This window comes from Pteropus alecto, unplaced genomic scaffold (genome assembly GCF_000325575.1).
Source record: "Pteropus alecto unplaced genomic scaffold, ASM32557v1 scaffold134, whole genome shotgun sequence".
Lineage (NCBI taxonomy): Eukaryota > Metazoa > Chordata > Mammalia > Chiroptera > Pteropodidae > Pteropus > Pteropus alecto.
In genome coordinates this window covers 9,551,841-9,567,319 of record NW_006436283.1, presented here as the reverse complement: position 1 = coordinate 9,567,319, position 15,479 = coordinate 9,551,841, and the positions used below count along the sequence as shown (strand labels likewise).

The following is a 15,479-nucleotide window of genomic DNA, read 5'->3' as shown; positions in this document are numbered from 1 at the left end:
CGTCGGGCTCCCGCCGCCTCCGCCCCCGCACGCCGCCGCCTCCTCGCTCGCCTTCATTTCCTGAAGGACAACGGCTCGGTTTTACCGGAATCGGCCGTCGTTTCCTCCACCGTTTCTGGCTGATCTTGAGATTTGGCAGTTCATATTTTCCTCTCTACTGTCTTCTCGTCATCTCCAGCGATCGCTTTTCCTTCATCCCGGGATAACCCCCCTCCCCGACCCCCCATGATTTTAGCCTGGCTCCTAAATTTCCTTTTGTTCCATTTCACCTCCCTCCCTTTCCCGATTTTTTTTTCCTTCTGAGGCCTCCTCGCCACCACTGTGGCCTTCTGACTAGAGTAGGATGAAGGATCTGCTTCTCTTCTTCAGTTTATGGCAGTGACTGTGGCATAAGTGAAGTGAAGGGCACTCCCCTGTCCTTCCTCTCGAAAATAGGCGATACCTGTTAACCCCTCCAGCTCAGTGCAGGTGTGATGCCACACGACTTTACTACTTGAGAGATCCCCAAAGGATTGGTCTTTTCAGCAGAGAAAGGAAAGCTTACGCTTCCTCCAGATGACCCCCAGGAAGTGTTCCTGCTTGGTCTTCTTGGGTACAGTCTGAATCAGCGAGAGTTTCTCAGAAATGTTTTAAAATACTTCCTTGCATATAATCTTTTTACAACTGAATTTTATCGCAGCTAAATTTCCAAAAGAGTAGAGACAATGCAGTGAAAATTTTAGAGTAATTTTGAGGAAGAGAAGCTGAATTTCTGGGCTCTTAAGACTAAGTATGAGTACCAAGTCAGTCTAGGTATTATTAGATTAAAAGTATTAAGAGCATTATATTTGCATATTCAGGGGTCCACATGGTGACTACATTATCTTGGGGCATTTTGTTCATACGCTACCTTGTTACCAGTGCCTTCTTTTGGTCTTTTTAATACATCTCTTTGTTTCAAACAAAACAGTTTCATGTCATAGACCCAATTCTCTCTACCAGCCAAAGGGCTGATCTTTGATTTCTCTGGTCAGTTGAATACATCTATTGATGTTCCTGAATGTCTCCATGTTTTGAAGCATAAAAGATATGATTTATCGTTGGTGTTGGTGGCCTCACTATTATTTGAAATGCAGAAAATTCTACTGAAGGAGATTATCAATTCCTGTAATTGATGTGGAAATGTGGCTGGTATAAATCCATTCTCGAGTAAATGACTTTTTTAGTGTTTGTTCTGAAGTATCAGCATCATTCTTTTCTGTGTCCACTAACGTATGTTGTCAGGTAGCTGCGTACTTCTCATGGTCTCTTAATTAATCTGCTCTTTACTGACCCCTATGAAAGCTGTCAAAACATGAGTGACAGGGTAGCATTGTAGCTCTTTATTCCAATATTTCTTTGTGCTTTCACATTTACAGTTTCATTTCAGTGGTTTTGTGTGTGTGGTATTTGGAAAAGGCCCATTAGTATTGATTTCATTTGCAGAGTGGAGAGAACTTGCTTTTATCTTCAAATCTTAATTGTTTAATAACTAGGAATAAGAAGGAAAGCAGTTTATGACTGTTTTTAAATTAATAAGCTTTCAATTCCAGGGTAAGGTTAGCTGCCCATTATTATCTATTTTACTTCACATCAAGGTGATTTGAAACCTCTAAAATTCAGTAAATACAGTTTACCTGTTGAATCTTGTAAGTTTAAAATTTATAGTATTTTAATATTTTCCTGTCCAGATGAAGAAAATGTTTAAACATTTTCCTGTCCAAATTTTTTAATTTACTTGGTAAATTTCTTTTTTTTAAGTAGGGATTTTCCCTTTTACCAGTGGGTAAGCGTGTTATAATTTAGGTTTAGAATCTAGTAAGAGTCTGGAATAAAAGGTTTTAAAAACTCATCTGGCGTTCCTATTGTGCTTTAAGTTTTTTTGATTATGCTAGTAGTTGGCTAATCAGATCCTTCGCTCCAGTGGTTTGCCAGGTGACATTAGGACAGTCTCCTGGGATTGGACTTACCTATAGGTAATGTCAGCTGTTCTTCATTGTGCTTATTTGCTTTCACTTAGAGCCTACTTCTGCGCCCTTGTAATTCTCTGTCCTGTTTACCATTTACACACTTCCCACGTCATCATGATTTCTTTTGCAGGGGGAGGACTGAATGAAATTCTCTTAAGGGCCCGACTCCCCAGCAGCCCGCCTCTGCAGGGGATAGTGTCTCATGCTTCCTCCTGGAGCTGAGGTTCTTGCCTCTTACTGTTGCTGCCTGCAGAACCTAGATCCTGCAGCAGGAACTGAATGAAGCACTTCTTTGGAAGAATGCTCTTTCTTTACATATCTTATTCTCTAGTCCTCACCTCCTTTGAAAAAAAAAAAAAAACTTAGGGAGGAAGGAAAAAAGCCAAATTGGTATTTGCCCTTTGTAAATAGTTGACATAAGCGTGTGTGTGTGTGTGTGTGTGGTGTGTGTGTCAGACTTGGCCGAGGGCTACACACATCTCAGGCTTTTAATACATGCTCTCCTTCCCTAAAACCTACTGAGCTAAGGATTTTGTATTGGATAGCGGGTCTGTAAAAATGCTTCTCTCTTCTGTCTTTAAGACGGACTCTGTGTGTGTGTGTGTGTGTGTGTCTGTCTGTCTGTGCGTGTGTTTCCTCGCAGAGAACCATGGCGTCTGGCAGCACCGCCGCCAGTGAAGAGGAGCGCAGCCTCCGGGAATGTGAGCTGTACGTGCAGAAGCACAACATTCAGGCCCTGCTGAAGGACTCTATTGTGCAGTTGTGCACTGCTCGGCCGGAGAGACCCATGGCGTTCCTCAGGGAATACTTCGAGAGGCTGGAGAAGGTAAAAATAAGTGTGGGGAAAGGTTGAGATGCCCCCGACAATTAATTGTTAAATGTAAGGCTGTGGAATGTCACTAATTTGTATCTTTTGGAAGAAGAGGCATTCTGACCAAATAAGTCCAAAATAGAATTTCAAAAAAGAAATTCAGTTAAGGCATTTGTAGTAATTTTTAACTTTGTAATCAGTAGAGTTTATCAGAAAACAAACCTGTATGCTGAGTTTGCTTGGCTAACAGAGTTTCTAAACTTGAAATTGTTTTAATTAATACGTAATACCGGCTAAATAAAATAACTGACTAGATACAGTCGATCAGAACTAGTATGGCATTTGTGTGAAATCAAATTCTGTAGTACTTGAAAGCAGTTATGCTTTTCTTCAAAAAAGCAAGTAAACTTTAAGTCTTATCCCACTTTTTAAAACCAAGGTAATGGTACAATTGACTGGTTGTCAGCTTGTGACTGATGGATGTATCAGACAGAAATTCTGAGTTAGTGAAGTCCACTTTATTATAGAGTATGTTTAAGATGAATTGACTGAAGAGCAGAGATCAAGGCTGATGGCCATCGAAGTTGTACTTTCTTAACAGTTTTGGACACAACTTTGTTTCCTCTTGAAAAAAGTTAATCCAGTTTTTATTCTTTGTTTTTCACCCTTGTCGTGTGTATGCCAGTGTGACCTAAGCTTATGGTATATGTTTTTCTAAGCAAAATAATAATTGTGCATCAGGGACAATGCTTTAACTTAATTTTTTCAAGTAATGGATGAGAAGGTCTGGATTGCTAAATGTTTTGAGTAGTTTGTTTGATTTACTTCTGTAAATCAGTGAAATAAATGCTCAGGTTTTCTTATTCATGTTGAAGTTTTGATGTGGTTCATAATGATTGAACCAGTTAAGAGGCATTTCTTAGGTATATGATTATCTAACTGTATAATGGAAATATTTGTAATACAGGCTTTTGGTTTGAACAATTTCTTAATCAGCATAAATTATTAGTAAAACAATCTGTATACTAGGATTTTAAAAAATGGGTAGCTCCATGATCAGATAGGTTCTACTGTTTTCTTGAGAAGCTGTTTGTTAAAATTGGTGTCTAGTACCATGATTAGAATAATTGAAAATAACAGTAACAGCAAACAGCCAGTTGTCCCCCTGAATGTAGACTCGCCGTCTTAGAATTGTAGCAGAAAGTCTGGTTTTTCTCTTTTTTAAGCAATTTCCAAACAGTGAAATACTTTAGAGCCAGGCCGCTATGGGCGTTTTTGTTTTGAGATAAAGTGCGTTCCTGGAGATTGGGTTCTGAAATGGGTCACTGTAAGGTGATCCCTCTTCTCTTTGGACATCAATAGAAACCATCAAACGAGGGGATGAAGTCGGTGAGCCATGAAGTGTGTGTCTTTTTATAGGGAGTGTTGAACGTGTGGTACTAGTTTCACAGCCCGGACTCACACAGCACTGTGTAAACAGGATCCTTCCTGGGGGGTGGGGGTGGAGTGAGGGTGGGACAAGAAATCATTATTAAAGTGGTTTCTTTGCAGACAGGATTTTTAGATGTAGTGTGTGTTGGCTTCTTTCAGTAAAAGTCACAGCTTAACAAACTTTCCTTAGAATCGAAGTACCTTTGTTCACTTGCATCCGTTTCTTTAGCCAGGGTTGAATATAGATACCTGGACTTCCAAATAACTAGATTTTTAACTATCAACAGGTCCCTGTTCTGTATGTTAGGTGTTAGGTTTATATGTCTGAAAATGCAGTCATATTCTTGTCACCTCCTTCCCTTTGTTAACCAGGGGCCATGTTTCTGGTGTCTTCAACTACTCAGTGCACCAAAAACTCCACAGTTGGTCCATTGGAAGCTCTATTTTACTTCAGATGGTCATCTGGAATTTGAGTCCTCTTTTATGCATATATTTATTAGAACCTTGCCTGTCTGATAGAAGAGAGGAATTTTAATAGCTATGACCATTGAGTGTCTCCTGTGTGCCAGGTACTATGTGAAGCACTTTACATACATACGGGCACACATGCATACTCATTATTTCAGATATGTGAGGTAGGTGATTATTACCATTTCGCAGAGGTAACAGAGGTAATGCAACTAAGAAATTAAGTAACTTCTCTGTGGTCATTACAGTATAATAGCTTTGTTGCAGTAGCTTATAACCCTCACATTTCAGTGGCTTACTACAAAAGACCTTCCTTCTTTCCCAGTCACATGTAGCTTTTCTCGGGACAGCCCATCTTCTTTCTTGACTCCACAGTGTTTTACTCTGGGACTGAGTGGAAGGAGCGGCCACTATGTGGAGCGTGCTGCTCTCAAGGTAGAGAGGACAGAAGCTCAAGGGGGCAGAGCCAGAGCATACAAGTGGGCGTGGTATGGCATGTCCACTTACCTTCCATGGCCAAAGCAAGTCATATGGCCAAGCCCCAGGTCAGTGGGGTGGGACTTTTACTTCCCCTACAGGGAAGTATGGTTTGGCAAGAGCAGAGAAGAAACAAGTAAAAAGTGGTGGGAACAGAATCTGAAATTCGAACATTAGAACATAATGTTATTAACCAGTAATAAGTCTTGGAGAGTTTTTTTTTTTTTTTTAATTTTTTTGGCGTGGGGAGTGTTTAACATATGAACGAAGTGAAGAGGGAAGAGACCGACAGAATGACAACAGCAAGAAAAAAGATATAAGAATGTATCATAATACATATTAGGAATTGATCTCAGTAATGGTTGAGTCATCAAGATTAGGTTATATCTGATTGCTGTTAAAGGCAAGAATCCATGAAACATTGTTAAAATCAAAATGCTTTTGGTACTTTAGAATTATCTTAAATATTCCATTAGAATGCAGTTCTAAATGAGATGTTACTTGCGAAAATTTTAATGAATTTTTCGTGAAATCCTCGCGAATTTGGGGGCAGAATTTGTATTTTCATTTATACTCTTAAACTTGAAACTTTGAGGAGACTTGAGTTTTATGGTTCTGTGTTAATATGGAATGGGAAAACCGTACTGGTTATTACAGTTATCAGAATGAAAACAAAGTGAGTTTTCTAAAAAGTGTATTTTTAAAAAATTGGTTACGTGTTCGCACATGGTTCAAAATTCTTCAGGTACAAAGGGGGGTAACATAGAAAGTCTCCATTCTACTCTCTTGTCATCCTTGAATGCAGCCAGTGTTCCCTAGGTCTTACGTGGGCATTTACAGACAGATTCGTATATAAAAGAGCTTTCTGTTCTTTCCCAACACATGCTTGGCATTCCATTGTGTGGCTATACTATAATTTATTTAATCACTCCATTAATGACCATTTTGGTTGTTTCCCAAGTTATATTGTTGAAAACAATGATACAGTGAATAACTTTGTATACATGTCATTTCACATATGAATAAGTTTCTAGAAGTAGAATTACTGGATCATTTGGTCAAGAAGTAAATGCATGTGTAATCAAATATACAAATATATTAAAGCTATCTTTGTTATATGTTTTTCCTGTTGCGTTTTCTTAATTGAAAATTAGAAAATCCAGAGAAATGAGCAAAACAAACCTCTTCCTCCAAAAAAGAAAAAAAATAAAATTCAGGCATGATTCTACTAACAGAATTCTACTATTAGTACCTTGACAGTGATCGTTCTGGACTTTGCTGCATATATGTAGTTCTTTTATTTGTCCTGATGCCAAAAGCAGGGCTGAGTACTATGCAAGAAGAAGAAAAAGTAGACATTTCTTTTATTTTATTTTTGTCAAAAATTTTTCTGAAATAAGCACTGTTAGTTAATTTTGAATTTCAAAGATGATTAAGAAAAATAATGGAGAATGAGTCAAATGAGAAATTAGTGGATAACACATTCTTGTTTTTTCATTTTTATTTTGCATCAGGCGTAAGTCATTCTTTACTGCAGACTTAAGAGGAATTTCTTTTTCAAGTCCCTAGATTTGAAAAATGAAAATGTTAAATAGTTCATCTGAGTTTTTATATGAATGAATTTAACAAGAAGTTTTAAAATAAACTTTTTTTTTTGTTTAACTTCAAGTGTAAGCGCTGATAGTAAAGAATACTTCTAGCTCTACTGGGAGAAGTATTGTTACATCTGATCTTATTTACATTCTTGGTTCTTGTCACATCACTTCATTATTTGTTTCCGTCTAAGACTCCAGCTAGAAATGAATTCCATGGGCTCAGCACCATCTCCTATTTGGTTTTTATATTTCCTTCGGTTTTTATATTTCCTTTGCCTAATGTAGACTTGACATGTAGATCAAGAGAATGCTTATTGAATTAATGAAATAACCCAGTAATCTAGATGTTCATGAACCACTTTGCTGTGCCTGAGTGGTTATTCCCAGATAGCGTTCTTTTAGGGTGTAAGGGACTCATGCTATCTACAGCAGCATACAAAAACTCTCATTCTCCAAGATTTTGTTTTGCATTTTATATTACCGTTGTGTATATTATAAATCATTGTTGTCAATATGCTATTTTAATGAGTATCTAATTTTTTACTTGCATGTTTTGTGTCTTTGTACTAATGGCTTTCGTTCATTAATGAGTATAGTATCTCATCACCTGAGATACAGTATAGTCCTTTCAGAGTATTTCTTTTCAAACTCTTGCATTTTTTTTCCATTTAGAATTGGCTTTTCCCCTTAACTTTCATGTTGGTAATAGAAGAAGAGATTTGAAGTGATTGAGATGGATGGACTATCATTGGATTATGAGAATATCATCTTTGATATGAGAAAGTTCTCATTTTATAAACCTATACTTTTATTTTTTCCAGGAGGAGGCAAAACAGATTCAGAATCTGCAGAAAGTGAGCACCCGTGGAGATTCGAGGGAGGATGAAATCTCTCCTCCTCCTCCCAACCCAGTGGTTAAAGGCCGGAGGCGGCGGGGCGCTATCAGCGCTGAAGTCTACACGGAGGAGGATGCTGCATCGTATGTTAGGAAGGTAGTTTTGATATCTAAACATTGGGGCAGTGTTTTCGGGACCCATGTGGTAGTCGTAGTGTCTTTTGATGCATGCATGCGTTGTTTTGAGTAGTAAAACAACAAACAGGATGGATCATACTCCATCCTATGTAGTTTTTTGGTGCTGGGGAACAGGTTTCTATAATAACATGCCATCAGAGGAAATAACAGATAGTGAGTATAAAACAGTGGATAATTGCATTTGGGGACTTTTCTTTTCCATGTTGTTGTTTTGCAGTAGAAGCAGGTAGTGCTCCTTTTTCTCTTGAACCACGGCGTCAGTTTTTTGACATCCAGTATTTCATGTTGTGGCTTTTAACCTTTTATCCTATAAGCTAATTCATCCTAATCAGCTCTTCCTTAGAACCCTCCTGTCATTTCAAGCTATGCTTTAGCCTGAAGGGGGAAGAGAATTGTCCTGGCAAGAGGCTTATGAAACTAATAGTACATGATCACAGTTTAAAAAATAGCTAATTGTCATAAAATGTTTTATTTTGCCTTAGAATAATGACCTTGGTCAAGGTATTTTTGGTTTGTTTATTTGTTGTTGATTGGTAACCAAAACCAGCCTTTAAATATAGGTCTGGCTATAGGAAAGGGGATTAATTAGTCAATATTTGTTGAGTACTTTGTGGATCAAAGTTAGTACAAGTGTGGTATGTTGACAATATTTTACTCAGAGCAGTCTCGTTTAAATACCATGATGTGGCTTGACATTTAATTGAAATGCAGATTGCAAGCTTGAAATGTCTTTGGTTTATGGAATCGTCATTCGACCTTCTCTTCTTTTCTAGGTTATACCAAAAGATTATAAGACGATGGCAGCTTTGGCCAAGGCCATTGAAAAGAATGTGCTCTTTTCACATCTTGATGATAATGAGAGAAGGTAGGTACAGATTCTTTGACTATTTTCCAAGACTGCTGTGGTCCCAAACTCGTCTCATCATTGTTGTGCATTTTAAGGCTCATTGTTCACCTCATGACAATAGTGGCTGAAAATGTGGGAGCTTTCATTTTAAGGTTAATGTTTGAAATCCATAGAAGAGGCACATGAAATGTAACATGAGGCCTTCTATCTCTTGCAGTGATATTTTTGATGCCATGTTTCCAGTTTCCTTCATTGCTGGCGAGACTGTTATTCAGCAAGGTAAGGGCTGCTGCTTTTATGGCATGCAGTGTTATTCTGAGAGGAGATGAGACTGAAGTTTGTTTTCCTCTTTCAGTCTACCCTTTTCCTTCTTTTATACTACTGGATTTTTCTATTTCTTTTTTTAAGTTAAAGGTGTCTGAGCTAAAAGGCACACTTTCCCTAAGGGACTAATATTTCCCTAGCATCTGGCAAGTTTTGTTTATAGTAACTGTTAAAGGAAATTTCTGCATTTTTGTTTTGAATATTAAATGGAATTTCAGAAATGTATGTATCTCATATAGCCTTTCTATTGATTCTTAACCACTTATAAAATAAAGTAGGAAATAAGCAAAACACTTGCTTATGTATTTATGAGGTATTATGCCTTGTAGTGATTCTTACCCACATATACTAGCATGATAACCTCCCTGCCCCTTTTTGCCTTGGGTCTTTATAATCCACTATTTTCCCATTTGTTAATCTGATGTTTTGTTACTTAATATTTGAGTTGTTTCTTGTTGTTAGAGATGATAGATAGTTAATACTTTTGTACAGCTATATGGCTCTTTTTTTAGTTTTCAGAGGTATTCTTCATGAGAGAACTAAAAATTTGATCAGTTTTTATGACTTTCAAAATACATTTTTTTTCTGAAAGATTGTGTTAATTTATAAGACACTTTTCTCTCATAGTACCATTGTAAAATGAATATTATTTTACATTAATTTGATAGTTTCTATTTGTGTTTCTTTAATTTGTAAAATGCTTCTGTTTTACTCTTTAGGTGATGAAGGGGACAACTTCTATGTGATTGATCAAGGAGAGATGGATGTAAGATTTAATAACAGCAAAAAATGTTGACAATCTTAAAAGTCAATGTATTGATATTTATTGCTTCTAAGAGTTTCTGAGGGGCTATTACAGCCCTTGTATGCCAAATTCCATCAAAACCTTTTGCCAAATATTTTAATGACACAATGAAACTTTTTAAGGTAATTTCTGCTAGACACACAGTTCAGAACTTTTGCTAGAATGGTGGTTATGGCATGCCTGCGTGCCGTGGAGTAAGACGAATGTGAAGGAGAGTCTAGACCCAGTCGTTAGCTATGAGACTTGGTATAAGTTTCTTGATTCTGCGTTGTTTTGTTTTTCTTTTTTTTTTTTTTTTTTAACAAATGATGAAATGGGAATACTAACAGCATTGTCCTCATAGGATTATTAGAAAATTCAGCGCCTCATGCAAGTAAAGTGCTTCTTAGCACAGCGCTCAGCACAGTACTCTGTAAATGTAGATGATTATTATTAATGCTAAGTTTTTGCCCTGATCATCCCGACAGAGTACCTTTTTTTATTAGATAATTAAACTAGGTAAATTACAGAAACTCATTTTCAGAAGTCAACTATTTTGCTCTGCTATGCACGGAAAACATATTTTATTTCAGAACAAAGTTCAGGATTCTGTCTGACTCCTGAAAAAGGTGTGCAGGTTTTTAATACTTAGGTGTTTGTGTACGTGGAAAAATAATTCTTCATCAATTGCATTTTAGGTCTATGTCAACAGTGAATGGGCAACCAGTGTTGGGGAAGGAGGAAGCTTTGGAGAACTTGCTTTGATTTATGGAACACCCAGAGCGGCCACTGTCAAAGCTAAGACAAATGTGAAATTATGGGGTATTGACCGAGACAGCTACAGGAGAATCCTTATGGTAAGACACCATGGTTTTGGAGTGTGATTTAGAATTCCTATCTATGTAGTGTTTAAATTGAGAAATTGAATATCAGCAACCTAAAATGAGAATGTTCTTTTTAATGATTGAATGTTTGTGCATTAGCCCAGTTTAGGATTATTACACCATTTGAGACAGCGATCTTTTAGAATGAAAGTCTGGCCAGAGATAACATGGGAAACAAGCGTGCATATAGAATGGCCAGTTCCTGTTTGGAACTCGTTCCGTTGGCTGTTAGCACGTCTTCACTCACCTAATCTTTATACTTCACAGAGAGTCTGCTAGGTGCAGCTTCTAGGGGCGTGAAGTTATGTAAGGCCATTCAGAAGTGATCAGCTTCCCTAAATTGAAAGTGGGTTATCAGTAATGCAGAGGTCATGTCCATTTCACTAAAGGAGTAAATAAAATAATAAAATCATGGGAACATTCTGCTGATACAGTCAGACTTTTTGAGAACTTCATGACAAATTTATAGAGTAGCTTTGGATGTTTAAGTTCCAGCTGATGGCATTAGTCATCTCGAATGGTTTTCGAAATTTGTACACTGCCTGTCTGGCTGTTTGACACTATGCAGTTGGATATACTTTGAAAATTTCAGTGTTTGGGGAATGGAGATATATTTGTAAGTATGTGAATATATAAATTGCCAAAGCAGTTTAGTGTGTAAGGGATGTTTATTATAGGGGACCGTGTATTCTTTTCCCCCTCATTCCCCCAGATGTATTTAATAGATTTTGCAGATAACTTGGTTAAGTTTGGGGCTGTGGCACTGTTTTGAGGGGTGGGTGGGCTATAAGTGGTAGCAGTTTTATTTCCCTACTTCTGTGGAGGATTAGAGTTGTGGGGAAGGAAATATATTCAGCTGTTGGCACATATATTACTTGGTTGGTTTTTTGGAGAACTGATCATTTGCTCTGTTGGTATTTCACTGAGGGGTGGTACAAGGCACTACCTTTGGCCATGTATCTGGTGTTCCTTTTAGGAGCAAGTTGCTAAGAGCTCTTTATTGAGCTAAACAGAAGGCCTCACCATCTTCAACATGAAGAAAAGTAATCGTGTATCAAGAGGCAGCAGCAAGCTGTGATTTCACTCTTTTTAATTTACTTGAAACTTAATATTTATTATTCCATAGCAGTATGTGATAATTACACATTTTTGACATATGACGTTTGTTTCTTTTATTTATAGGGAAGCACTCTGAGAAAGCGGAAGATGTATGAGGAGTTTCTTAGTAAAGTGTCTATTTTAGGTGAGTTTTGGAAGATTGCATGGAGAATCATTTAAGTGTTAAATAATTAACACAAGCAGAACGTTTTGTATTTCATAAAAATTACTGTATCAATTTTGCAGGGAATGCAGAGTTAGAGTTTGACGAAGAAATAACATTAAAGTGTGTTTAATTTGCGAGTATATCACAAACCTCTTAATTAGAAATGATTGGACCTGGGAAAAGCTTTCTGGAATTATGTACTACTCATGTCTCCCGGAGAGGGGGGAAGGCTAAAAGTGTCCTCCTCCTGACTGTGGACATTAACCGTTATTACTTGTGTGACTTCTATTTCTGTTGCTTCATCAGTGGAGTTTATTGGTTAAGGAAAGTGGGTATTTTCAAGAATGCATTTCCTCTGTAGAAAGGCTAGGTGTCATTTACTGGCTTTCTCTAAAAAAAAGACTAGAAGAGTTTTTGAAATTTTGGTGATATTTTTGTATTGTTACAACCTGTTCTTCATTGAGAGGGGAAATGGTGGTTTTTATCAGGTAAAATATCTTCTGCCATTGTTTTAGTACAGTGAATTCATTTTTTTCTCTCTTACTTGTCCTTTCTCTAAATAGTGTCTTGGATGTTTGGCCTTTGGGAACAAAAGTTATTTTCTAGTTCTTGTTGGTTTCGTAAATCAGCTGAGGATTTAAATAGATAAATTACTTCTGTGAACCTCTGGAATAACATGGATGGTGACACTTATTACTTTGGCTCCTGTAATTGTACATTTGATAAGCATTGATGGCAGTCTTTAGGAATACTTAATGATTGTATTTTTTTATTCCTTTACCATTGGATGCTTGGTATAAACTAACCTGGCCACTGGGCTGCTGAAATAAGGATCTAAGGTTATCTGCAGGTCATAGGACCTTGCTGAGACTAGAGGTGATTGAAGACAGGTGCCATTTTTGATCTGAGACACTACTAACGTGTTGCATGGGTGTGGCTATTAGGTTGATTCTTTTTATACCTTTGTTTAGAAATTTTTAACAATAGCAAATAAGGGAAATGCTTTTGATTCTTGCTTTTCAGAATCTCTGGACAAGTGGGAACGTCTCACGGTAGCTGATGCGTTAGAACCGGTTCAGTTTGAAGATGGGCAGAAGATCGTGGTGCAGGGAGAACCAGGGGACGAGTTCTTCATTATTTTAGAGGTAAAGAACTCTGCATTTGCTGTTTTATGAAGCTGTACACGGTATGAGAGAAAACGGGTTGGTTAGCTCTGATTTACACCTTTAGAATTAAAGACTGTCTGACATCTTATTTAAAAATTACCTTTTACATTGAAGTGCTATTTGAGTTTGAGTCAGAATTCTGGAAAAGTTATTTATTTATAAAGTAATAGACTCTGACTTACCCAGTTAACCCTCCTCATGTAAGCCAAAGGAGCCATTTAGCATAACAAACTATGATGATTCTGTACCATCTCTGTTGAAATTATGTGCTTGGCAATTTGGCAACTAAGGATCAAAGGCAGATATTTAAATTCTAAAAGTCGCTATGTTTTATATCTTCACAGTCGATGGAAATGTATAGCAGGTACTCTTGACTGCCAAGTAAATTCAAAACAGATTTTCTATGGATGTGGCTCAGTAGATGCTAATGGCTTTTATTTAATCCTGGGGTCGATGGACTCTGTAAAGGGCCACATGGTCAGTAATTAGACTTCGTGAGCCCTGGGGTTTCTGTCGTGAAGACTCGACTCTGGTGTCTTAGTGTAAAAGCAGCGTAGACACTATATACGTGAATCAGTGTGTTAGTATAAAATCTTCCTGTAAAAACAGCTACTGAGCTTGGATTTGCTGTTCCCCGCCCCCCGCCCTCATGTTGCAGTTTGCTGACTCAAATCTGAACCTGTCAAGTATCTGAGCTTTGATGAGAAGGGCCCCCTCCCTCCCTAGCAGGGGCCGCTGGGTAGATTGCATAGTATATTTAAAATGCCACCCTGGATTTGAAAGTATTTGTTTTGCTTTTTGTTGATTTTATTATAGGGGTCAGCTGCTGTGCTACAGCGTAGGTCAGAAAATGAAGAGTTTGTTGAAGTGGGAAGATTGGGGCCTTCTGATTATTTTGGTATGTAGCTTTCCTCACAGTCAATACATAGTTTAAGTCACCTTTCAGTGTAATATATCGTCTTTCATAATTTGTCATTTCTTCTGAATGTTAAATTTTAGTTGCGATCTGTTTTGCCTCAGTAGTGTGAGCTTTTGACCTTTACTCGGTTAATGATTAAATTATCGTCTCATCTGTCAGCTTTTTTAAGTACAGATGTGGTGTAGCCTGCAGTAGGTCATAAAGAGAAGTTCGTATTTGTTTTTTCTCTTTCTGAGAAGTGCGCCTCTACGACAGTTTCCCCTGGCAGTGAGCGCCCGCTCACCCTTCTCGTTCTCCTCCCCCAGGTGAAATAGCACTGCTGATGAATCGTCCCCGTGCCGCCACGGTGGTTGCCCGTGGCCCTTTGAAGTGCGTTAAGCTGGACCGACCTAGATTTGAACGTGTTCTCGGCCCGTGCTCAGACATCCTCAAACGAAACATCCAGCAGTACAACAGTTTCGTGTCGCTGTCTGTCTGAGATCTGCCTCCTGTGCCTCCCTTCTCTCCTGTCCCCAGTCCGTGCTTCACCCTGGCAGACAGCTTTATTTTCCCTCTTTGCAGCGCCACGTGGCCACTGGCATCGCAGCTTCTTGTCTGTTTATATTACAAGTTGCTTTTATTGCACTGTTTTTAATTTGGAGCATTAACCGAATGCTCATACACAGTTAAATAAATAGAAAAGAGTTCTACAGAGACTTCGCTGTTACTGCTTCTCTTTGTGCAGTGTTAGCATTCATCCTGGGCAGTACGTGCCATGCTTCTTGGTGAGGGCAGACCCCTGCACCAAAGGAATTACCATAGAGTAATGACGTCACAGTGCAAGATTTTTTTTTTTTAAGTGACATAATTTTCCGGTTATAAGCATATTTTAGACTGTGGCCATATATGTATTTCTTTATGGAATAAATGATTTCTCATTAAACTCTAAGGATTAGGAAAAATGAATATAGAAAAATCTTAGGTATCTGCCTTTATTTAAACTAGATTAAGGGCGGAAAAATGCCCATTTTTGCTAATTAGCAGGTACATATGATCTGTTCCGTTTTGTTTTTTTTTAACCAGAATTTTTGTTTGTCGAGCTGTTTGTCTGGTCTTGTTTCTCGTTTCCTCTGATTTTGAAATATGTATAAGTGCGGCTATCTGTACCTGCCTTTTGGTTTGAAACTAAATCATAGGCTGCAAATATTGGGTTATGATTTAACTATATCTGCCTCAGCTCACAAGTTCTGATTAGATCTTTATTTATCCAACTAGTGCCAAATATTGACCATCAGATGCTGAATTAAGAATAAGAATTTGAGGTCTACACCCTCATTTCTTAACTTAGAGCTTTTGGTTAATGTACCTCTTTCGGTTGCCTCTAGGAAAATCTCCTGTGCTCATCCACTAAATGCTGATTGCAGGAGGTTGGATTAGCTGGGAGCAGGTAGAATAGTTGGAACAAATGAAACACCCAGTATGCAGGTGATGTTGCAAAAGAGAACTGCC

At 37.9% G+C, this 15,479-nt stretch overlaps 1 protein-coding gene across 2 annotated transcripts in view; it reads left to right on the top strand.

The window, feature by feature from the left end:
• The window catches only part of PRKAR1A (protein kinase cAMP-dependent type I regulatory subunit alpha), a 15,516-nt gene extending 830 nt beyond the window's left edge, over positions 1-14,686 (top strand). For both annotated transcript variants that reach the window (XM_015589767.2, XM_006912274.3), the window contains exons 2-11: positions 2,632-2,814; positions 7,592-7,762; positions 8,577-8,668; positions 8,868-8,929; positions 9,694-9,740; positions 10,457-10,615; positions 11,825-11,885; positions 12,930-13,051; positions 13,889-13,970; positions 14,297-14,686. In XM_015589767.2, the coding sequence (XP_015445253.1) occupies positions 2,638-2,814; positions 7,592-7,762; positions 8,577-8,668; positions 8,868-8,929; positions 9,694-9,740; positions 10,457-10,615; positions 11,825-11,885; positions 12,930-13,051; positions 13,889-13,970; positions 14,297-14,469 (1,146 nt within the window). In that variant the 5' untranslated portion in view covers positions 2,632-2,637 and the 3' untranslated portion in view covers positions 14,470-14,686. The remainder of the gene's footprint in view (positions 1-2,631; positions 2,815-7,591; positions 7,763-8,576; positions 8,669-8,867; positions 8,930-9,693; positions 9,741-10,456; positions 10,616-11,824; positions 11,886-12,929; positions 13,052-13,888; positions 13,971-14,296) is intronic.
• The last annotated feature ends 793 nt before the right edge of the window (positions 14,687-15,479 follow it).